The 24035-nt window shown below is 49.5% G+C and overlaps 2 protein-coding genes across 4 annotated transcripts in view; one reads left to right on the top strand and one right to left on the bottom strand.

Moving 5' to 3' along the window:
* Positions 1 to 19330, bottom strand: part of LOC114797336 (activin receptor type-1-like) — a 26734-nt gene extending 7404 nt beyond the window's left edge. Inside the window, exons 1-7 of one of the 3 annotated variants that reach the window (XM_028992183.1) lie at positions 18853 to 19330; positions 13592 to 13737; positions 5615 to 5694; positions 5011 to 5259; positions 4222 to 4467; positions 3266 to 3529; positions 687 to 892 (exon numbers count right to left, since the gene is read on the bottom strand). In XM_028992183.1, coding sequence (XP_028848016.1) covers positions 687 to 892; positions 3266 to 3529; positions 4222 to 4467; positions 5011 to 5259; positions 5615 to 5687 — 1038 coding nt within the window. In that variant the 5' untranslated portion in view covers positions 5688 to 5694; positions 13592 to 13737; positions 18853 to 19330. Of the gene's footprint in view, positions 1 to 686; positions 893 to 3265; positions 3530 to 4221; positions 4468 to 5010; positions 5260 to 5614; positions 5695 to 5806; positions 5932 to 13591; positions 13738 to 18852 lie in introns of those variants that run through there. The other 2 variants (XM_028992184.1, XM_028992182.1) reach the window with 2 other exon arrangements.
* Positions 18607 to 24035, top strand: LOC114797340 (uncharacterized protein C7orf57-like). Its single transcript, XM_028992189.1, has 7 exons — positions 18607 to 18714; positions 20604 to 20771; positions 20865 to 20970; positions 21278 to 21425; positions 21871 to 21953; positions 23406 to 23491; positions 23729 to 24035. Exons 2-7 carry the CDS (start codon positions 20612 to 20614, stop codon positions 23779 to 23781), a joined length of 636 nt encoding a protein of 211 aa, XP_028848022.1. The 5' UTR covers positions 18607 to 18714; positions 20604 to 20611; the 3' UTR covers positions 23782 to 24035.

The following is a 24035-nucleotide window of genomic DNA, read 5'->3' as shown; positions in this document are numbered from 1 at the left end:
ATTGATAAGTGCTAGACGAATTTTTTTTTGCTTTGTTTTGCTTGTTGGACTCATTTGAAATACTTTTTAAACAAGGAGGTTTTCAACTGCTTCTTAAAAGGTGGTGGTGGTCTCGGCTAGTCGAATGGAGCAGGACAAGTTGTTCCACCAGCCAGGGACAACGAAGGAGGGGGGTATTAGCCTAGTGGGTAACACACTCGCCTATGAACCAGAAGACCCAGGTTCAAACCCCACTTACTACCGTTGTGTCCCTGAGCAAGACACTTCACCCTAAGTTGCTCCAGGGGGGGACTGTCCCTGTAACTACTGATTGTAAGTCGCTTTGGATAAATGCTGTAAATGTAAATGTAAGGAGAATAGAGTCGATCGGAGACCCAGTGAAGAGGGAATTTTAGTCTCGTTTCGTTTGCAGATCTGAAAGGGCGTGGTAGTAGGAGTGTAGCTAGCTAGTATTGTATTGATATAGGAGGGTGCACTTCCATTTACAGCCATATAGGCAAGAATCAAGGATTTAAACTCAATGCGAGCAGCTACCGGGAGCCGGTGGAGAGAGGTGAGGTGAGAAGAGGCGTGACGTGGGTGCGTTTCGGCTGGTTTCGGCATGTAGATTATTATTATCTTTATTACACAATATTATTAGGAATAATGACAAAAATGCATAGATGCCGAGTAAAGCTGCAGCTCACCGCCAGCGTGCTCTCGCCGACATTGGAAGCGATGAGGCCGTCGATGGTGCCGTACTCGGCGTCGCGGGCCATCAGCCTCTCCATCTGGTTCTGGTGGATCCGCCGGAACACCAGGATGGCGACGACCGACAGGAAGATCAGCATGAGCACCGGGGCCACGATGACAATGGCCAACGTGGACACGCTGTAGTTTGGCCCGTCACTCACTGAAAGGGAGCACACAAGGCATCATGGGAGACGGGACTTTTAACATCTGGTGCAGAGTCCTAAGACCTGCCAGAAATAACACACACACTTTTGCTTTCTTTTCATCTCGTGCTAAGACCAGGTGAGGTGGGTGGCGTGAGGAGTTAAATGCCCCGCCCTAAAGCCCCGGGCTTACGCAGCGCCGGCGCTGATAACTGGGTTAAGGTTAAACAACACATTCCCCAACCCAGTCAGACCGGCCCGTGCTGGACCACACACTGCGGAGGGGGTTTTTAGCCGCGGGGGCTGCGCAGGAGAAACAAAACGCACACAGACGTGGCGGAGAAGAGAACCCAACAGGCCCAATGCTGCAGAAGCAAAACATTCCATCCCGGATCTGGGATCCAGTGTGCAAACACGCACTGCTGACATTTTCTGCTCTCCCACCACATTAATAATAAGAGGCTGAAATATCCATCCCAACAACAACAAAAAGACAGAAACTTTCATAATCCTGGGGCTTGGTGACTTCTGATCCATTTTCTTATTTCATGTGGTGGTGATGGAGACTTTTCACCCCAAGCACACAGGTCTTTTATAATAAAGTGTCACCCAAACATTCGAAAGGCAGAAACGCTGGCAAAGAGGAAGACGTGTGGCTCCCAAAGCTGATGGTCAAAGAAACTCTTAAATTAAACAAAAAAAAAAAAGAAAGAAAAGGAAGACTCAGCACCAGAAGGGGTCACAAATCGACCTTCTGCTCAGGCCTCGGAGGAAAACCATTTTCAAAGAATCACGCTTTTAATACATCAGCAAATCACTGGAACAAAGCAAGCAAAAAAATAAGTCAAGTAGCAAAAGAACCGTTCATTTATACACATCCTACACAGTGTATTCTATTATATTTTATATATAATATATTTAAACATACTATATTAATGGGTGTGTAGTAGCCTAGTCGGTAAGACACTTATGAACCAGAAGGTTCCAGGTTCAAACCCCACTTACTACCATCGTGTCCCTGAGCGAGACACTTAACCCTGAGTGTCTCCAGGGGGGGACTGTCCCTGTAACTACTGATTATAAAAAAATTGCTGTGGATCAGGGCGTCTCATAAATGCTGTAAATGTAAATATCAACAATCTGTAAAAATCTCCTGTGTCACTATGATTTTATAATATTGCATTACATAATATTACATTATCAGGCGCCCTGATCCAGGGCTCAGGGTTAAGTGTCTTGCTCAGGGACACAATGGTAGTAAGTGGGATTGGTGGCTAAATAATGTGTTACTACAGACTATGTTTTTTTTATACACACACACACACGCACACACACACACGCACACACACACACTTTTAAAGCTTCTGGCCTGTTTTGTGTCTCCCAGAACCTCACAGTTCAGTCAGCAGGAGAAGATAATACAAACCGTGCCACCCGAGTCACCTATGTCCTCCAAAATATGCAACGTTTCACCAAAAAAAAAAAAAAAAATTACAGAGTAGAAATTACAGAGACACGCCCCATCGCCACGGGTGACACGGTGTCGCCTCGCTTCACAGTCACGCAACGGACGGGAATCCATCTGGGTTCCCGACGGCCGCCGTTTTTTTTTTTTTGTCCCAAGAGGGACTCACTGTTGGAAGTGCATCGGGCGGGGTGCAAAGAAAACCTGGGGCTCAGGGGACGAAGCGGACCGTGACGGGGCGACATTCAAACGTCAGCCCCCTTCTCCCTGCCTGTCCCTCTCGCTCTTTCACCGCGTTCGGCGCGGAGCTCGGGGGTTAAACCTCAGCGGCGGATCTCGAGCGAGCGTGGAAGGCAATTTCACGCATGGCGGCCACAGGTGACCAAGGGGACGAGAAAAAAAAAAAAAAAAAAAAAAACTCCAACAAAAACAGGGAAGGACAACCAAGAAGTAACCGCGGCGGACGGGGGAGGCCCGTCCGGCTGAACAATGGCGCGGCTGAAAAGGCGGGACGCGTACATTCAGAGCTTCAGAGCGGGAAAATATTCCGCCACCTGCTGCTGCGCGCCACACACACCCAAACAAAGGGGCAGAATTCGCGGCGCTGCAGGAAGGGGGTCGTTACGCACCGCTTGCGTGTGGATGGAACCAGACGTGCGTGTTCTGCAGGTGTGCGTGGATGGGGAACCGGTAGCTTTGTCTCGCGTGTCTTTGTCTGTGTGTGTGTGTGTGTGTGTAAACAGTGGACAGGAAACCTCTGACGTTGCACAGGTGTGTGTGGTAGTGGCCTCGCGGGTACGACAAAGTCCCGGGTTCGAACCTCACTTACTACCACTGTGTCCCGGAGCAAGACGCTTGACCCGGAGTGTCCCCGTAACTACTGATTGTAGTTAAAATGCTGTGAATGTAGCTGCAGTTTCTGCACCTCTGACAGGAAGCTCCACGGTGCGGTTCATGTTGCACAGGTGGCCGGTGCAGCATTGGACGATCTGGTCGGGTGAGGGCGGCGTCCTGCAGGTCAACTTGCTCTGCTCGTACACCTTGAAGCAGCCCTTCTGGTACACCAGCACGCCGTCGTTCACGGTCAGCGAGGAGAAACACTGGTGGCCCCAGCAGCGGTCGCCGGTCACGCAGGAACGGCCCTCGCATACACACTCGTGATCCTTGGGGACGGCATGGAGCTCCTCGTCTGAAACAGCCAAGAGGGCAAAGCGTTTAAAGGTCCCTTAGGTGCAAATTATGCTTTGTCATGCCGCCATAACCAGCACATTTTTACAATGTTTTTCTATCTCAGCATTTTTCAGATCAGGGTTATTATATTTAGTGTTATACAAGGAAGCGCCACTAGATGGAGCTGGCCTGGTTGCGAGCATGTAAATGTTCTCAGGTGATAAATTGGGACCACAAACAGCCATACGGAAATGGTTCCTGTGGTGAAACATTACCGCTACTCTACGGTGGTGGTCAAACTCAATCAAAGTCCAGCCTGTGTTTTACATTTGGAAAAAAACAACTGAAACCAATTTCCCCCTCTGGTGGTCTCCAAAATACATTATTCCAATTTAATAAAGCGAAGTGATTGTCGTTGTGATACACAGCTGCACAGCACACGGTGCACACAGTGAAATGTGTCCTCTGCATTTAACCCATCACCCTGAGTGAGCAGTGGGCAGCCATGACAGGCGCCTGGGGAGCAGTGTGTGGGGACGGTGCTTTGATCAGTGGTACCTTGGCGGATCCAGTTTCGAACCGGCAACCTTCCGATTACGGGGGCCGCTTCCTTAACCGCTAGGCCACCACTGCCCCAAATTTTGAATAAATTTGAATACATTGATAAAAGGAACGCCCGGTGATAAAATCACCAGTCAGACCTGGCCATACCCCTGGCTGGTGTCTCCGCGGTGACGTTGAGGTTGCAGAGGTGCCCGGTGCAGCAGTGGAACGCGCCCTCTGGCGAGGTGGCGCCGCCGCACTGCTCCGAGGCCCGGTAACAGCCCTTCTGCCGGACGGCCACGCCCCCGCTGAACCTCAGCGAGGAGAAGCACTGCTGGCCCGTGCAGCGGTCAGTACTCGGGCAGGACGGGCCCGTGCACGCGCACTCGTACTCCTCCACCGCCAGCGCTTCTTCTGAATGGATAAAAAAAAAATCCACCATTCGTGTCAAAAGTGCCACAAGGGGTTCATATTCCAATATGGGGTGGTAGTAGCCTAGTGGGTAACACACTCGCCTATGAACTAGAAGACCCAGGTTCAAATCCCACTTACTACCATTGTGTCCCTGAGTAAGACACTTAACCCTAAATTGCTCCAGGGGGGACACTGTCCCTGTAACAACTCATTGTAAGTCGCTCTGGATAAGGGCGTCTGATAAATGTTGTAAAATGTAAATGTAAATGTAATTAATCCAATAAAAATGTGACATTCAGAATTTATACAGAAAAATAAATAAATCTTGAAAGGATCAATCAAGTTGATCTGATGTGTATTTTGAAAATTTCTTCCGTATATATCGGCGTAGTTTTCATTGCTTACGCATTAAAATCGAATGTTTCGTTTTTACTGAATATGACATCACCTGGAAAACTGATCTAAGAGAAAAGAGGAAAAGAGAAACTGGATTGTGGATTCCGGCTAAATGCGGCAATTCCACAGAGAGCAAGACGGTGGCACCTCTGGCTGGCGTCTCCACGGTGATGTTGAGGTTGCACAGGGGCCCGTGGCAGCAGCGCACGGCGAGCTGAGGGGTCGGGGGACCGCCGCAGCGCACGGGCTCCCCCTCCCTTCCCGCGACGCACCCCTTCTGCCGCACGGCCGTCCCGTTGTGCGTGGACAGGGCCGAGAAGCACCGCTGGCCGAGGCAGCGTTCCAGGCCGGCGCACCAGCTCCCCTCGCACGCGCACTCCACCGCCGCCGGCTTATCTGCAGAGGGAACACGGCGCGGCGGTAGAGCGTGACCTTCCAGAAAAAAAAAAAACACCTACAAACGCCCTGACTGAGTGTGTTTTGTAGGACCAACACCGCGTCCCGTCACGGAGACTGTCTCTTGCTCCAGGCAAAGACTGCGTTAGAGACGCGGAAAGAGAGAGAGAGAGAGAGACTCAAATCACCCGCAGTTGTCACAAGCTCGGTGGGCGGGCGAGAGAGAGACAGAGAGAGTGTGAACGTGAGAGACGGGTGTCCATCTCAGTCCTTAATGTGCTTCCCCTAGATGAAGGGAGGACAAAAAAAAAACAAAAAAAAACTGAGGGACACCTCCTCCACCCAAGCGCCTTACCTTCTGAAGTGGGGGACGGCAGAGCCACCGCGGCCAGGAGCAGCAGCAGGAGCGTCATGACACCGTCTAACATCGCAGACCTGGAAGACCCACAAAGAGAGGGACAGACGGACGGAGAGGATTAGTTCAATGATGGAAGAATGTTGGTTTTTTTGGGTTTTTTTTTTTTATTTAATAAAAAGACGCTCTCACCACCGACGGCCGCCTCCCCCCACAGCTACACCGAGAAACATTTACTCACTAGTGTGGCGCGTCTGCCAAGGCAGACAGGCTAAACCTACAACGTCTGCAAAGACCGGCCATGGCAACAGCACACACAGACGGGAGCGATAGAGCGCAGGAGATACAGAGAGAGAGAGAGAGAGAGAGAGAGAGACCAGCAACAGCTGTGCTAAAAAAAAAAAAAAAAAAATGGCCTGCGGACACCGCGGCCTGGAATTTTAGTGGCCAAAAGGACCTTTTCCCTGTTGTCAGTAGAGTCAACAGCAAGTTTAAAAACCGCTCCGGCAAAGTGGATCTCATGCCTGCCTGTCGTCCTGGCAACAGGGCATTGAGTGGCAAGCAGTGGGAAGACTGGCGGTCTCCTATTGGCTGCAAATGTGACAGAGGGAGAGAGAGAGAGAGAGAGAGAGAGAGACGAGCTGCTTGGCAGCGGAGGGAGAAGACAGACGCGGGTGGGAGAGGAGGAGGTGGAGGAGGAGAGCGCAGCGGGATGGATGAGTGCAGGCAGGACTGTTTAATAACTACGCGGTTATTTTTGCCGTCGCTACTCGCCGAAGGCCGGTGGACGCCGGCACCCGCCCTCCCGCACAGAGTGGAACCGATGGCGGTCTGCAATGACCCGGGCCTGTGTAAAAATTAAATGACATAAGTACGCGCCCCCAAACCCCGCATTGCGTTTATGACACAACAGGCGCTGACCGTTACGCCCCCACCCCCCCACGGTTGACTAACGTCCCGCTCCTCTGCATGTGCCCCGCCCCGCCTCCTCTCATCCTTTTGTGTGCACCCCCAGACACAAACGATTAAGCGTTTACAGTCAGCGCTGGTGTCTGTGCGCGCAGACACAGGCCGGCCCCATGCTGCTGCTTTAATCGGGCTGGCGAGGGGGGGGATAATCTGCACACCCCCCCCCTCCCTCCCACGCCGGGGGCATGCAGGGTACGGGGGTTTGGCTGGGGGACAACCAAGGGCGCAACGCGGCGGTGTCAAAAACGGCAAATCTAACATAGCGCTCTATACTGTTGGTGGTATTCCGCAATAGGAGTTGTACGGATACGCTCGCTAGCTGCTAATAAGTCTGCATGAGACGTCAACTTTGTCCGTCAGAGGCATCGTGACTCACGTCGGGCACCCCCCCCACACACTTCTGTCTTATATTCTAGAAAATGCAACGCAACACAGAAATACGCAATATGTGACGGCAACTCCGTGCCCGACGTTACTTGAGTTCAAAAGGCCAAACAACTTTTTGATCATGACGGGGTGCTGAGAAGATGATCAGCCGAACCCAGAACCAAGAGGAGGTTCGCGCAATCCTCCTGGTTCATTTTACGTTTACGTTACTGAAATTTAAATGTCATAATGGGGGGCAGTGGTGGCCTAGGGGGTAATAAAGTGAAGTGATTGTCACTTTAGAACAGCACACGGTGCACACAGTGAAATTTGTCCTCTGCATTTAACCCATCACCCTGAGTGAGCAGTGGGCAGCCATGACAGGCAGTGTGCTTTGCTCACCTTGGTGGATCGGGATTTGAACCGGCAACCTTCTGACTATGGGGCCACTTGCTTAACCGCTAGACCACCACTACCCCAAAGAAGTGCCCCGTGTGAGAAGGAACAGGACCCGTAATAAGAAACAACCGCTCCCCGGGCGCCTGTCATGGCTGCCCACTGCTCACCAAGGGTGATGGTAAAAAGCTGAGGACACATTTACATTTATGGCATTTATCAGACAGCCTTATCCAGAGCGACTTACAATCAGTAGTTACAGGGACAGTCCCCCCCTGGAGCAACTTAGGGTTAAGTGTCTTGCTCAGGGACACAATGGTAGTAAGTGGGATTAGAACCTGGGTCTTCTGGTTCATAGGCGAGTGTGTTACCCACTAGGCTACTACCACCCTGCACACGGTGACACACATTTCATTGTGTCACCGTGTGCTGTGCTGTGGACCACAATGACAAATCACTTCACTTTAATTTCCTGTGACAACATTTTTCATGTGTTATGAATGAATTAAATTTCTATAATTACATTTAAAGTATCCAGCGTTATTAATTCTATCAGTACAGTGGACTAATATATTGCTATGAAACATTTCAGAAGCAAACCCTGTTTGATGGGTCACTGGAGGTAAAGCCTATGAACCAGAAAACCATTAAGTCAAAGGTTCAAACCCTATCGCGCAGGGGACGGCCCCTGTAAATACTGATTGTAAGTCAGTCTGGATAATGCCGTCTGATAAATGCAAACAGGAGTACTCTTGGTGGCCGATTTTGACTGGTCCTAACATAAGTCGGCCAGTTAAGTGTGGGAATGATCCGGTGAATTCTTCTGGCCTCGAGAGGAACAGACTATTAGCAGTCGTTTTATCCTGGCGAACCCCGCCAAGAAACGACACCCCGCCTCATGTCTTGGCTCTTACCGCTGTTAAGTGGACCTGACCCTGGAGAGCTCGAGTGTTCAGTAAACATAACCGGGCTTCGACGTTACCGGGGCCATCACGTCTCCACAGACTGTAAATCACACGGGCTCACGCGAGCCATGCGCACTCGACACTGGAAACCTGGCGGGGCCCCGTCTGAAAGGGGGGCGAATGTGGACAGCATGTGCCGAGCACGTTCTGAAGAAGACATGCGCGCACACACCATCCTTATGGTGAGGTCAGCCGGTTCTCTCAATCTCGGGCCATCGGCGCGGCCTGCCAGAGTGCGAGAGGACAGGCGAGTGAGGGAGGGGCATCGAAATGGTCCAGGAAGGCACATGAGCTCAGCACGGAGGAGAAGGCCTGGGACTTCCACTGGGAACTTAAGCTTGTGGAGGACAGACGAAAGAACAGCGAAGCCCAGGCCAAGCATGACAGAGAAAAAGCGGGAAAAACAGGTGTGCTCGTAAGAGCTAAGCCGCAGGAGAAAGCCGAAGAACCTGGAGGAAGCCCACCTGAACTCGGGCAGAACGTACACGCCCATCATTACGTGAGTGAGAAGGTCAAAAGTCACCACCCTGGTCTTTGTAGACGAATCCTTCATGACTAGACCTTCACACGCACACGCTTAACAAAGCTGCACCTGCTCCGCCCGAGGATTACCACCAACTCCTTCGAAGCCTTTCACCCAACAAAAGTGGGCTTTTCTTTCCCGCAGTGTTTACCTGCAGGATGGTCTCGCTGTGAGAACCACAAGGTGTGTGTGTGTGTGTGTGTGTGTGTGTGTGTGTGTCCATGTGTGTCACTGACTCACAGTTATCATAATTACGAACCTGGCTGACGCCTGACAGTTTATCAATAGCGGTTAGCAATTAGCCGACAGCCACATTAGCTGTCAGTTGTCATTAAGATATTGACTAGCGGCTAAGGCTAATAACTAAATCCTGTTGTTAATGTGACAGCTAGACAGCAAATGCTTTTTAAAAAAAAATACAGGGATAACACAATTGTTAGTGTGAAGTTTTTTTTTTTTTTTAAAAAGGTCCCCTATTAAAAAGATTTCAACTTGTGAGGTTATTTAACGTTAATACGAGTTCCCCTAGCCTTTCTTTGGTCCTGCAGTGGCTAGAAATGGCGATAGGTGTAAAGAGAGCGGCAGCTCAGACAGTCGGATCTGGAATTTGTCCCCCTTATGACATCATAAGGGGAAAGGTTACCTCCCGTTTCTCATGCTTTCTCCACCCAGAGAATTTTCCACCCCTCCCCTAAAACATTATCTCCACCGACCGTCATGGCGAAGCATTGCAGTTGCTCGATTATTGGATGTAAAAATTAGCACAAATATATTCTTTTTTTTCTAGTTCCGTCGCACAAGACGATTGAGAACCAGTCGGTTAATTAAATTGTTTTCATGGAAAAACACGACTTCCTGGCTGTGCCAAACAATAAGTGTTGATGAATGCCCACTCAACTGCTATAGGCCGCTCTCCTCCTCATTAGCATTTAAAGCTACAGACACCGAAACGGCGCATCCTGGGGAAATATCATGTGACTCGCTGTAATTCTGCACCCAGGCTGGATTTCGGAAAGAGACTTCAGATACGGTTTTAGGGGTCACTAAGACTTCTATAAAAGCGAAAACAAAGTCATCTATTTTTGCGCTACATCAAACAACCTCTTTTTTTTATTATTATTATTACGCCCTTCGTTATTCCTGTATGTTCTTGGGTGTTGGAATCGAGTTTGAAACTCTTGTTTTATGACAACCCTAGTATGTAGGTGGCATGGGTGCTTGTGTGAAGGTGTGAGTGTGTATGTGTGTGTGTGGGTGGCCTGTGACACTGTGGCGTGGGTGTGTATGAAAGAGTGTAAATGTAGTGTGTTGCGTTCACGTTCATGTAGGTGGCCTTGTGCGAATGCGTGTATCTCACCGGGTGTTACAGCGTCTGTGTGTGTGTGTGTGTGTGTGTGTGTGTGAGTAGCTCGTGCTCAGATCCTCTTCAGCCCTGCAGGAGCTGCTGAGTCATCAGGCAGGCGGGGTGGGGAGACAGAGCTTATCTGAATATTTGAATGTCCACACTGACCTCAGAATCCAATTATTATTTTCCCCAAAATGTATAAAAGTGAACAAAATAGTTTTACACGTGAGAGAGTGCCAGTTCGAATCCACTGAGGTGCCACTGAGCAAAGCACCCCGGGCGCCTGTCATGGCCGCCCTCTACTCACTCAGGGTGATGGGTTAAATGCAGAGGACAAATTTCACTGTGTGCACCGTGTGCTGTGCTGCTGTGTGTCACATGTGACGATCACTTCACTTTAACTTTAGAGTGAGGTGGGGCTGGATGGACTGGGCAACTAACATGTGTGAATGGGGCACCAGCACACACATGTACACACACACACACACACACACACCTCCCTCCAGCCCACCGCTGGAGCAAAACAGACCTCGCATTCACGCAACTGCGAAGAGCCCGAACACACACTCGCACACACCCGGCGCGGTCAGAAGCTTCATTCAACAGCTCGGCTCAGGAGTGAGTGTACACACGCCTGTTCCACAGCAATTCAGGGAAGGCGGAATCGTGGTCGGACGTTGTGGCGTGCGACATTGCACCGCGTGCCACTTTCTTACTGGTGTTTATTTACCGTTATCAATTCGTCATTACTAGAATAAATAAAAAAAAAAAACTGGTCCGGCTTCTCTTTCAACAGAAATCTGAAAGTTTACGGTAAAAAAAAAAAAAGTGCTACACGGAATAGAAATTCTCGCTCCGAGCGTTCCCTGGACAACCCTTTGGTTGTTTGTCTCGTGTCATGATTAATCCCCGCCTGTTTATTTGTGGCCCTCGTCTTGGCACTTGTCTTGTTTGCACCATGTGCGCCGCCATTTATGGACAGCGAATAATGTGTCATCAGATATAATAAACAGACAACTTGGACCAGGAAAGCGTTGCCGCCGGAGCGGCCCGCGGCCTCGTAATGCCAAACAGGTTGTGTGGGGTCTGAAAAACAACTCGGCCGTGCCCGGTAATTGCGCCGCAATTCGTGCTAAATGTGTTTGTTAGATGAGCGCGCTCATTATCCTCGGGAAAACGCTCGCCCTCGCCGGCCACGGGACCCGTTACACGGCGGATTAGAGAGATAAAAGTGCGGATCTCCGTGGCCGCGGTGCCCAGGGGGGCCCCGACATGGGATGCGTGGCGCGCCCATGCCGCCCTCCTCCCGCTCCAGGTCCGGGCCCTCGCGAATCGAAAGAGACTCCCTTTTCTCTCCCGCAGTCTGGACAAGCACCAGGCCAAAACCACGAAAGGTCCGTCTCCTCCAACGCGGCAACCGCGATGCCACGAGCTTGCTTCCGCCGGGAACGCGTTCCGCCGCTGTTGTCCAAGACAACGGCAAAGCTATTCGGTTTATGCTGATCGCTTTCGGAGAGTCCCAGAGGGAGGTGTCCCTTCAGTCCACATGTAGCCGGAGATACGAGTCCAGCGCTGGCTTCAAAGCGCGTTTCCTGGCTGAGAGCCGGTCGCATTCTTTACGCCGGCCTCGGATCCGGTTAACAACGCATCACCTCGCAAGTACGTACCGGGCTGGGCCCAATTCGTTCGAGCCCACCTTCTCCCGTCTTCTCTGATCGACCGTACCCATTTGGCGGCGCCGAGCATTTCTCGGGGCAAATTAACAGTAGCAATGGTAACCTACATGCGGCGTCGCGTTGCAGGGTGCTTGGAAACTTCTTAACAGTCTAATTCACGCTAATGCATAAATAAACATTCATGTCGGCATTTATCAGGCACCCCTATCCACCATTTTTACTTTCAGTATTCATTTCACCAGCTTAGTGCTGTCTGTCTGTCTCATTGTTGGTTAAATGTCACACCTGCACTGCCCGTGTGCCCCGTTTGCGTTGTACGTAGCCCGGTTTGTCTGGGTCGCACAAGAGCTCTTTACGTCATAGTGTAATTGTTCAAAGTATGTTTAATCGTTTAAATGTTGTTTCCGCCTGAAATGACAATAAAGCGCGACTTACAATCAGAAGTGACAGGGACGGTCCCATGTCACAATGCTAGCTAGTTAGCTGCACAATGTGACTCAAATGGCCGCGATATTTTGTTGCCATTCCAGCCATATTAGATTAATCTAATGAAAACCATTCAATCGTTATTCTCTTCAGTTAGTAAGTCTAGACCAACCAAATTTAAGATCATCCATTTGCATGTTTGGTACCAGTGGCAGATATAGGTATGACACCACCAGGTCACCATGGATCTTGGGCCACCATCTCATCCCGTCCCACCAACACCCATCATCCCGCCCAGGGTGCTTGCATGCTGCATCGGAAGCTCATAAAACTCCAGCTGGGTTCCCACAGCCCCATGGCTGCAAGTCTTCCAAACAAATAGTCTTTGTTTCCAGAAACTCAACTTCATATTTATAGGCGAGGCCTCAGATGACCAGCGTCGATGTGCACAGCTCACTGGCAGCAGGAGATATAAAACCACGAGCATGTGAGATGTGTTGGGGGGGGTCCATTCGCCGCGTTGCTGCACTTCCTCCCCCATTCCTATCTCGGGTGACTTTCAGCACAGCACCCGCTCTTGCCACCACCCCACCAATCCAGCCTAAATCTTGCGCTTGGTGTCTGGTACTTCTTTCGGGGTTCGGAGGAGACGACCAGCAAATGAAAAAAAACGCTTTATGGCACAGATGGCATGAAAAATGAAATATTTCCACTTCCACTCTTACTATATAATAGAGTAATTGCACAAGATTTTTCAACCCAATTGCACCAAAATTACACCCCTATATATGTATATATGTTTTTTAATAGAGACTACGGGATTAAGCTACTAGACGAAATTGAGCAGCGCAGCAACTTTCCGTCCTAACAGCGCTGGGCAGATCGAGCGAAGCACTCGTAAAATGTGCCCTGCAGACTGTCTCCGGTGCAGTCTGGGGGTAATGGGCTCGAGCGGAGCCAGAAAACCAGTCTGAGACGCGCGACTCCGGTTACGTCCCCCTCCTCCTCGTCCTCCCCGTCCATTTCCACCCACCAGTCAGCACAAATCAATAACGGGGGAGGAGGCGAGCGGGACGAAGGAGACGCGGGCGGCCAGACGAGGAAGTGGGACGGGAGCCTGCGCTCCCGTGGCTCACTTCCTGTCTGACGCCGGGAGGGGGGCTGCGGCGCTCCTAGACGACTCGATTCATCACGAATGCGTCTCAGCCGCTGGTTTAAAGGCAAAAAATAAGACCCCTAAATACATACCCTAAAAGCCCCCGGCCCCTCGACCAATCCGACCAGAAGAGTAAAAAAAAAAACGCAACTTACTCGCATGTCAGGGCGCGCACTCGCGTCCAGGGGTCCCTGTCTCGCCGCTGATGCCTCCTTAAAGGGACTCTGTCTCTGGGAACCTCTGCCAAGTCCAGCCCCCTCTCTCACCTCTCTCTCTCTCTCTCTCTCACCATCAAACAAGCCTAGATACACACACACACACACACACACACACACACCAACGTCAGGTTTCGGAGGGAGAGATAACGGGCGAGACAGACAGAGCCAGACTCGAAGCCCCCCCTCGCGTGGCGCAGTCTGCCGCTAATGACAGGGCGCGTCACCCGATCTCCCCGCGGGGCGGCCGCCGCCGCCGGCTCGCCCCCCTCCCTCCCGCTCCGGCGTGGCCCTGCGGCCCGCGCCGCCAGCTGTTTCTGACAGCCAAATTACCGTGGCGATTGCCATCGGAGAGGAGCGGATCCCCCCCCCCCTTTTATCCCCTCTCCCCCTCCTTCCCTCCTTCCCGTCCTCCGCTCGGAAAAGCCGCAGAACGCCCGGGCCTCCGCGGACAAATTATACGCTTTGCGGCCTCGTGAAAGAGCAGCTGCAGAACGGATCTGCCAAAAAAGAAAAGAAGAAGAAGAAAAAAAAAAAAAAAAAAAAGAGATAGAAGAGCGAGAGAAGTGCAAATGACGACTTTAATAAACACTTCCTGGCTGCCTGCGGAAAGCGGCTGTTTAATTTCACCGGCTCCCACGGACGTGTGCCGCGAACGTGCACTTATCTCGCAAGCCCCTTCCTGCAGGCTACTTATCGACGTGCAACTGCGAATGGCGTGCTGGGGACGCGCAGCCCTGGCTCCTGAGGAGACGCGGGCCGAGGGGACGCTCCAGGACCCATTCCAGACAAATCCAGGCTTTCCGGAGAGGCCCGGCGCTGAGCGAGCGAGAACGTGCGCCAAATCCCGACCAGAAGGCACGTGGGAGACCAAAAGGGCGGAACGGGTTTCATCTCGCCATCTTCGTGTGCTCCATCCTCAGCTTTTTAAGCCCAACGAGAACAATCGTATCATCGCGCGAACGCTGTAATGGATGCAGCGTAGCACAATACACTGTAAATCCCAATACCTTGAAAATTTCCCCTAAATCATCATACAAATGAAAAAAATGTGCCCTTTATTGCATCACATGACACCAATATGATGAACTTAAACGAAGTTTACTGTTGTTGTCCACCACCCTTTGACGGGGCAGACAGGGGAACGATCCGTGTGGATTTATGCTCAATGGTTACGATACAGTCATTTACTACATCGCATGTGGAACAAACCTCGATACGTCGAGTATATTCCATATATTGCCCACCCCTGCGTCTTCATGTTCTTATTGTGAACTGCTAAGAGCTGCGCTGCGATGCGATGCATGAAGCACAGAAGCATGTGTGGGCTCCATTCTGATACTGCATGCTGTACGGAGCACAGAGGCGATGCTAACGTCCATTATCCGGCGTAAGGACACACGTGTCATTTTAAGACTATTCACGTGCATTAACAAATCAGGCATTATCACAACAGATTATAACAATGACATTATTATTATTATTATCTTACTTTTTTACTTTAAAAGGTGGAAATAACTAAATAATTAGCACAGCCAGATACAGTAGAGGCCAAATGTTGTGTTCAATGTGTTTTCTTTATTTTCATGACCATTTACGTTGGTAGATTCTCACTGAAGGCGTCAAAACTATGAATGAACACATGTGGAGTTCTGTACTTAACAAAAAAAGTTGAAATAAGTGTAAACATGTTTTATATTCTAGCACTTGTTGGTCCAGCTCACCCCAAACCATCTGGATTGGGTTCAGGTCCGGTGACTGTGGAGGCCAGGTCTCAACTTTTTGTTAAGTACAGAACTCCACATGTGTTCATTCATAGTTTTGATGCCTTCAGTGAGAATCTACCAACGTAAATGGTCATGAAAATAAAGAAACCACGTTGAATGAGAAGGTGTGTCCGAACTTCACCGTTTGTTACTTCCATTCGGGGATTCAGACATTCACCTGGGTCAGAATGGACCGCTCTGATTGGTTGGGATTACAATATATAAATATGCTGCTCCGCAAGGACTCTGCATTTTACAGAACATGTTCTTTTGGTACCGCATGCAGAGTAATATCTCATTTGGGGGGTGAAAAAAATAAAAACGTTCTGCAAATGAGCGGAGGAGAGAAGGGGCGGAAGGATAAAAAAAAAAAAAAAAAACGAACATGGGGTGGTGGGGGTGCAAATTCTTTGATATCTTCTGAAGCGGCGTGTCCTTAGGCTGCGCCGAGTTACACAGTTTGCTTACCGAAAACTGACTTAATGGGAACAGTTTATGCTGTTACCTCATGACTTGAAGTGCATACTGGGAAGGAACGAGATGAAAAGAGAACGGGGACAAATGTGAGGCAGCCAACGTCCGAGAAACGCCGCGATTTAGGCTCAATGGGGTACGTTCGAGCTAAAGGAAAGTCATCTGAAGCTTAATTGGCGTCGATGAAACAGCAATGGCGGTACATTAGTCTTCTTCTTCAAAAAAGACACCTTTAAGAAGACAGAGGGACCCCCAGAGAAGCCGTGGATAGTGGGGGCGTGTCTGAAGAATAATCTGATTAAGATGAGCAGCACGTTGGTCTCTGTCGAGCCATGGCGCATTATTAAAATGATCATCGAGTGGAAGATTTCTCTTTGAATGAAGCGGCTGCATCGGCTGGTCTTTGGACAACAACGCGGTGGCGCTTTAAATGCCTTTTAAAAATGCAAGCCTCAACAGACCAGCAGCTCTGGGCGCCTTCCAGGCCCGAGCCACGACTCCGGCCAGACTGACTGACGTCCCGCTATCTGACTGCTATCAGCAGATTCGTGGAGCCGAGCCGGCGAGCGCCGCGTGACCTCGGGGGCGGGGTGAAGAAATCCGGCCTCTCCAGACACGCCGAGCACGAGGAGGTTCGGGAAGAGGAGCCGTTTTCAACACTCAAGACCCGAAATTGGTTTATTGTCAGTACATCGTGCATGGAAATAACGTTTCACACAGACCCCCCCATAGTGCAATCGTAAATATATATGTATATACACACTAAACTACACTGTACTAAATAAATTTTTTTTTTATTATTTATTAGATGAAGTTGGGAGGTATTTTGCACCAACTCCAGTCTTTGTTGTTGTTGTTGTTGTCGCTGTTTATTCACGAGTGGCCGGATAACAATCATCTTCGTCTTCGAGGCCGGACCCCTAAATTCCTGCCCCGGATCCCATCAGACGCAGCAAAAGGCCTTCAGTGCACAAACATGTCATCACAGGGCAGCAACAGAAAGAGAAATGTGAGCAGGTTAGGGCCTTTAAGATCATTTCATTTCATTGCCTCGGTGGAATCGGAGCGAACAGCCCGCATACGAATATCAGCACGGAAAAGTCTGGCGCGTGATGTTAAAAAAAAAAAAAAAAAGAAATCTCCACTTCCGCAAAAATCTCAGATGTCCGTGAATTTAAGCCGCTGGCTGCGCTTTTGACTGTATGGGTGTGTATTGGCACGGATGTCACGATACGATTATATAACAATATATTGTGATATTGTACATGCTGCGATATTTTAAAAGTTCACCGAAATTGTAAGAACAGAGCTGAAATATAAGCTGCCGTGATCAGTGAAAGTGAAGTGACTGTCACTTTGAAACGCTGCAGCACAGCACACGGTGACACAACGAAACGTGTCCTCTGCATTTAACCCATCACCCTTGGTGAGCAGTGGGCACCATGACAGGCGCCCGTGGAGCAGTGTGTGGGGACGGTGCTTTGCTCAGTGGCACCTTGGGATTCGAACCGGCAACCTTCTGATTACGGGGCCACTTCCTTAACCGCTAGACAGCCGCACAGCGCCACCTACAGGCGCGGAGCCGACTCTCACCCTCGAAAGCGCCACCCGCTGGACTAAATTTGTATTAAAAAAACACCTATACTTGATGCCCCTTCATGGGAACAACGGCACGTAAAAAAAAAATTGCGATTTATTGCCGCATCGATGTTTTGTAACGCCCGTATTTGATGGTACGCCACGTTTCAAATGTAAAGATCCGAACGTGAAGATTTAATTTACATTAATATAGCGAGTTTCGTCTAGGGGTCACACCGCATGTGTAAATCCGTGTACATCATGCACTTTCACACTTGTGCAAGCTGTAGATAATAGGGTTTAGGGTTTGGGGCAGTGGTGGTCTAGTGGTTAAGGAAGCGGCCCCATAATCAGAAGGGGCCCCATAATCAGAAGGTTGCCAGTTCGAATCCCGATCCGCCAAGGTGCCACTGAGCAAAGCACCGTCCCCACACACTGCTCCCCGGGCGCCTGTCATGGCTGCCCACTGCTCACCGAGGACTTGCGTCACCGTGTTCTGTGCTGCAGTGTTTCACAATGACAATCACTTCACTTTGGGGTTTCATTTCGAGTGAAGGATGGCGGCTGTGTTGTTTTTTGCATTTTCGCAGTCTTATCCGCTGCATGGACTGAAAAAAAAAAACCCCAACGTGTGTGCAAGTTCCCAGACACACGTGGCTTCGATTTCCAGTAAGAGAAAAATCCAGCCACGTCCTACGAATGTCTGTCGAACACCGAACTCACTGCCAACTCTACCGAGGTGTAGTTTTGTTTTGTTGCCATTTGCACATGGGGGTGGTAGTAGCCTAGTGGGGTCACACACTCGCCTATGAACCAGAAGACACAGGTTCAAACCCCACTTACTACCATCGTGTCCTTGAGCAAGACACTTAACCCTGAGTGTCTCCAGGGGGACACTGTCCCTGTAACTACTGATTGTAAGTCGCTCTGGATAAATGCCGCAAATGTAAATGCACACGCTTCACTTCGCAATAAGCTCTCGACCCCGAACATGCAAATCGGCGTCGTCCGCTCCATTCTTCCCGTCGCTCCGGGACGGGGGCCATTCTGATGCGCGGCGGCGCAGCGTGACACCGATGGCGACACAAGCGCGCATGACAAAGGCGCTAACGAGGTGACAATCGGGCGCAACTTTCCGCCGCCGGGACGCTACGACCGCAAACATCGCCGGCGGGGGGAAGACGCGCTGCAATGGCGCAGAGTCGGGGAACACCGGGGACACCGGGAAGGAAGAACCGAGTCCCGGTGCGATTAAATAAAAAGAAAAAAAAGAAAAAAAGGACGCGCGTCGTGATGCAGATTACTGTACCGCGCCGGCGTCGCGAAACAAAAGCCCGGAAAAAAAAACACGCATGCAAAAGGATCCGATAAGGAAAAGCTCACCTCGACCGTCGTGAATTCGTTCCGTCGGAGCCGGGCTGGTCGCGTTTCTCGTCCCCACATCCACGGGGGGAATAAACAAAACAAAAAGTTCCTCAACTCCGCGGTCCGGCCCGCTCACCTGGCCGCCGCGGCTCGGGTTCGGGACTGGGGTCGGGACATCGCGGGGTGTCCGCGTCGTGGGCTGGACCGTGGGGGGAAGTGCCCTCGGCGCCTGGCTGGAATTAGGCGACCGTTCCCACACCATTTCCTCCCCCCCGCGCCGATTCCCGGACTTCCCGGATGCTCCGGCGTTCGTCCCGAAAGTAAATGCGTCCAAATGTCCACGCAAAAAGATATGGAGTTTATGGACAGTCACGGTTATTAAAAACACATTTTATTATTCAACCCAATTCGACATTTTATTGACTAAACGTAATATCAAGACTAATGTATAAATAGACACATATTCATTCCTGTACGGACGAGTCTACCCGGAACGAGATGACTGATCCGGGGTCAGTTTTAAGGGAAAAAAACAAAACAAAAACGCGCCACTGATCCCGGACCTGCGAGACGCGACAACGTTCCCGAAACATTCCCGGAACGTTCCACCCCCCCCGGCCCCCAGCCGTTCCCATGGTTACGCGTAAACACGCGACAACAAGCTGGGCGACGGCGACAGGCGCACGGCGTCGGACTGTAGTGTTCCCAAAGTTCACCGCCTGGATTATTTGTCCTTTTTCTTTTCCTTTTTATCTACATTTCTGCCGATACGTTGTCGTGGTAGGTGGGATTTGGCTTGCAGGCCATTCAGCAATCGGCAGGACTAGTGGGACTAGATCTTATATCATGTATATAGTATGTATTTATAGCATCTGGCGTGATATCATGTATGTCAACTTTGTCCTGCTGTCCTTGGGTCATGTGACTAATGTGATATGTACCTAAGGAATGTAAATGGCTCCTTCCTGAGATTATTATGTTTAAATGCCATATCTGGCTACCGTGTCACTCTTTGTATGCATCTATACACGTTCACGCGAACATTTATCTTGCAAAAGTTGCAAAAGATTTAGGCGCCGATGCAACGCAGCGAAAGAAAAAAGGAAAACATTGTTCACCGAAGCTGCAAGTCATTCTGTTAATGTAACGATGTCAAACTTTCTGTCTTTATTGCATAATTGTATTATTTTTATGAAACAATGACGGGTTGCGTGCAGAGAAAGAGACTCTGTCCTCCTGTTGTTTTGCTTGTAGGAGATCTTTCGTTACTTTACATTTACAGCATTTACCAGACGGCCTTGTCCAGAGCGACTTACAATCAGTAGTTACAGGGACAGTCCACCCCTGGAAACACTCAGGGTCAAATGTCCTGTTCAGGGACACAATGGTATTAAGTGTGGGGTGGACTGGGTCTACTGCCCTACTACCGGGGCAGTGGTGGCCTAGCGGTTAAGGAAATGGCCCCGTAATCAGAAGGTTGCCGGTTCGAATCCCGATCCGCCAAGGTGTCACTGAGGTGCCACTGAGCAAAGCACCGTCCCCACACACTGCTCCCCGGGCGCCTGTCATGGCTGCCCACTGCTCACTCAGGGTGATGGGTTAAAGGCAGAGGACAAGTTTCACTGTGTGACAATCACTTCACTTTTTACCACCCTTTGACCTTATAGCGTCCGGAGAGACCGACGGCCAGTTCTTCTAGGGCATCTTGACATGTCGACATCAACGTTATTACCACGTTCAAGTTACTTAGGTGTGTGTTCGATTCGCAGAAATTCAAATGGAGACGCAGCGTGACCACGATCTCAGTCCAGTTGCCCCGGTTCCTCCCCTCTTGCTGTCCGGCACGATTCCTGAGGAGAGACCCCGTGGACGGCGCGTTGGGATTCTTGAGACGGATTCTGATTACGTCAAGCTTGCGAAGCAAGGGGGCCACAGGGGTATGATCCGTCCTCGACGCCGTGAAGCACCGAGACTTCGCAGCTCCAGATCAGACCTGCAACAGTCGACCTGCAATTTCCTTTCTCGAACAGGTTTGCTGCGGCACGAAGAGCCGAACGAGAAGATGAAATCGACGTCACCGTACAGAGCCCCCGACTGGTTCTGTAATGTTGATTCGAGTGCTCAGGAGTCTCTCAGGTAAGCTGCCAAGCACCGTAAACGAATAGAATTAAGCATACGCTTCACTACCACACCTTCATCGAGGACATTTTACTCCCACTGTTGGTTAATAGATGTGATTTTGCATCTCTGCATCTATTACATTGTTTTAATGCAAAAGCCTATAGCAGCGAACATGGGGCCTACGCGTTTAGTGCAGCTCCGCAGCCATGTAGGCCCACGGCTGACACCTCATTGTCACTCGAGCCGTCCCTGTTCTGCGTGGGGCAGCTATGGAGTCTCAGTAGGGTCCGAGATGCACTTCCTGCGACTTGTCTAATTGCAGCCCGACTAAGCACGCGGCGCCAGATTTCATGACTCACAAAGAGTTCCAGAAGACGGAAAAGTCACCATTTCAGTCGACGGACGCTCCCTTCGGGACGGACAATAAATCAGCCTGGCAGCGGGAGTCTGATCGCCTGGCTGCTGGAGAGGTGACTTAACATCATATTTTTTTTGCAAACCCTTTAGATTTCCTTCTGTGTTGATCGAAGTGACAGTCATTTTGCCTGCAGACTCATTTATGTGCTTTATGCGCCACAATAATCCTCCTCTTCCATTATCACCCTATATGGTGAAGGGCATTTGGCATGGGTGCTAGTAGTCTAGTGGGTAACACACTTGCCTATGGACCAGAAGACCCAGGTTCAAATCCCGCTACCATTACCATTGTGTCCCTGAGCAAGACACTTAACCCTAAGTTGCTCCAGGGGGGGGACTGTCCCTGTAACTACTGATTGTAAGTTGCTCTGGATAAGGGCGTCTGATAAATGCCAGAAATGTAAAATTTGGTAAAGACCAAAAAAAACGTATCCATGTACAGCACCGTTTTTTTTCTCTTGTGATTGAAGCTTTTAAGAAGGCGTTTCTTTCGTTTAGAATCTGACAAATGCCGCTAATGAAATGAAGGAGCTGTCCCTGACCCCCAAAGGATTTCAAGAAGCGAACAAGTTCAAGAAAATGTAGGTCCTTTCCTCGACGCACCGGCAGGATGTGGCCACAAGATGGTAGTCTTTTTATTTCGCATCCGGTGACAGTCACTTCTACATTTCTCAGCAAGGTTGAGAAACATAGTTTCTGCATGAAAATTCATTAAAACTCAATTAGATTCATTGTTTTCATGTACCTATATGCTCTTGCCACTCTCTTAGGACTTCGTTGTCAAAGCATTTTGATTTATTCTGCGATCGGCTGTGATGTTGTGTCCATGTTACGCTCTGGAGCATTGAACTTTAGCACGTACAGCTTATAATGCCTTCAGATTTAGCATGAATTTTTAAGAAGGTGCTACTCATACGCTGTGAAAACCGAAACGTATTTTCTCACCGTATTTAGCTCAGTAATTATTTTTCAATGCACCAGTGTTTCCAATTAATTGCATAAGCGGCTTTTCGTATAAACTGCTGACGGCGACGGATTTGAATACAGAGCGATGGGAAAATATTGCACAGCTCAGAATTCACTCGTGTGAGCCACTTTACAGACAGTGGCACCAAAACCCGCGCCAGCGGGCACATTACCATTATTATGGAGCTGAGGCCCTTCTGTGTCTGTTTGACCTGGCTGTGCATCCAGTATTGGCTCACTGGAGTTCTTTTTTTTTTTTTTTTTTTGGACTATGTAAATGCATGAACAAACAGAGGCAAACCAAAAGCTATCAGTCATAATAAGTAACTTGACAGCCATGGGTGAGGATTTATCATAATTTTTTACTTTATTATTGTTATAAACTGTTATATATTCATTCTGTTGGCTTACTCATTTACACGTGGGGTTGTAAAGTGCATATTTTTAAGTTAAAAATCACAGGAAAATAGTTCAGTGACCAGTTCCAGGATACTTGGATTTTCTTTCCTAGCGAGATATATTCCGTACAGGCCAAAGGTTTGGACACACCTTCTCATTTTATGTGTTTTCTTTATTTTCATGACCATTTATGTTGGTAGATTCTCGCTGAAGGCATCAGAACTATGAATGAACACATGTGGAGTTATGTACTTAACAAAAAGTGGAGACCTGGACGCCACAGTCACCGGACCTGAACCCAGTCGAGATGGTTTGGGGTGAGCTGGACCCCAACAAGTGCTAAACACCTCTGGGAACTCCTTCAAGACTGTTGGAGAACCATTTCAGGTGACGACCTCTTGAAGCTCATCGAGAGAATGCCAAGAGTGTGCAAAGCAGTAATCAGAGCAAAGAAACTAGAATATAAAAAATGTTTTCACTTATTTCACCTTTTTTTGTTAAGTACAGAACTCCACATGTGTTCATTCATAGTTTTGATGCCTTCAGTGAGAATCTACCAACGTAAATGAAAATAAAGAAAACACATTGAATGAGAAGGCGTGTCCAGACTTTTGGCCTGTACTGTATAAGTACATATATATTTGTGTGTGTGCTTCTATTTTCTGCAGCTCCTTTGAGAAGAGAGCACCTCCTGTCAACATGTCTAAACTGTTGAGCTTTGGATACGCAGAGGTCCAAACACCGCCTGTTTTGAGTAGGTGTCTCATTAAAAAAATAATAGTGTCATGCAATATTTCAGTATTTATCGCAGTCTCAGTGCATCCTCCTCCTGACCACCATGACAGTTCTGTCTGTGTGAATCTGAAATGATAAAGCCCGTGGTGCTTTGGGGGCTGGCTGCTGCCGTTTGCCTTCCCGCTCAACACGCCGCCGGCCGGGGTCAGGCATGCTGACGGACGGGTATCGAGTAAAGGGTGTGTTTGTGCCGCAGGTGTGACATCTGAACTGACAGGCCCGGCATTACCCGCAGAGCAACGGGAGTAGACCGTGAGTCGAGCTGGAGAGGAGCTGCCATCCGCTGATGTCCCCCCCCACAAAAACTAGTCAGATTTAATTTGAAATCAAACATTGATAAAAGTGAACACTGGCTAAACTTGTAACATGTAATTAATCTGCCACTCCTAATATTTTAGCATTGCCGTAATGTGAATAAACGAAACAAACCTGCAGTCAGTAGCATTATGGTAAAGTAAAAAAAAAAAAAACTCTTTACTCATAAGCGTAAATTAGACAGCTTA

Source organism: Denticeps clupeoides, chromosome 9 (assembly GCF_900700375.1).
Source record: "Denticeps clupeoides chromosome 9, fDenClu1.1, whole genome shotgun sequence".
Lineage (NCBI taxonomy): Eukaryota > Metazoa > Chordata > Actinopteri > Clupeiformes > Denticipitidae > Denticeps > Denticeps clupeoides.
This window is presented reverse-complemented; position numbering and strand designations above follow the sequence as displayed.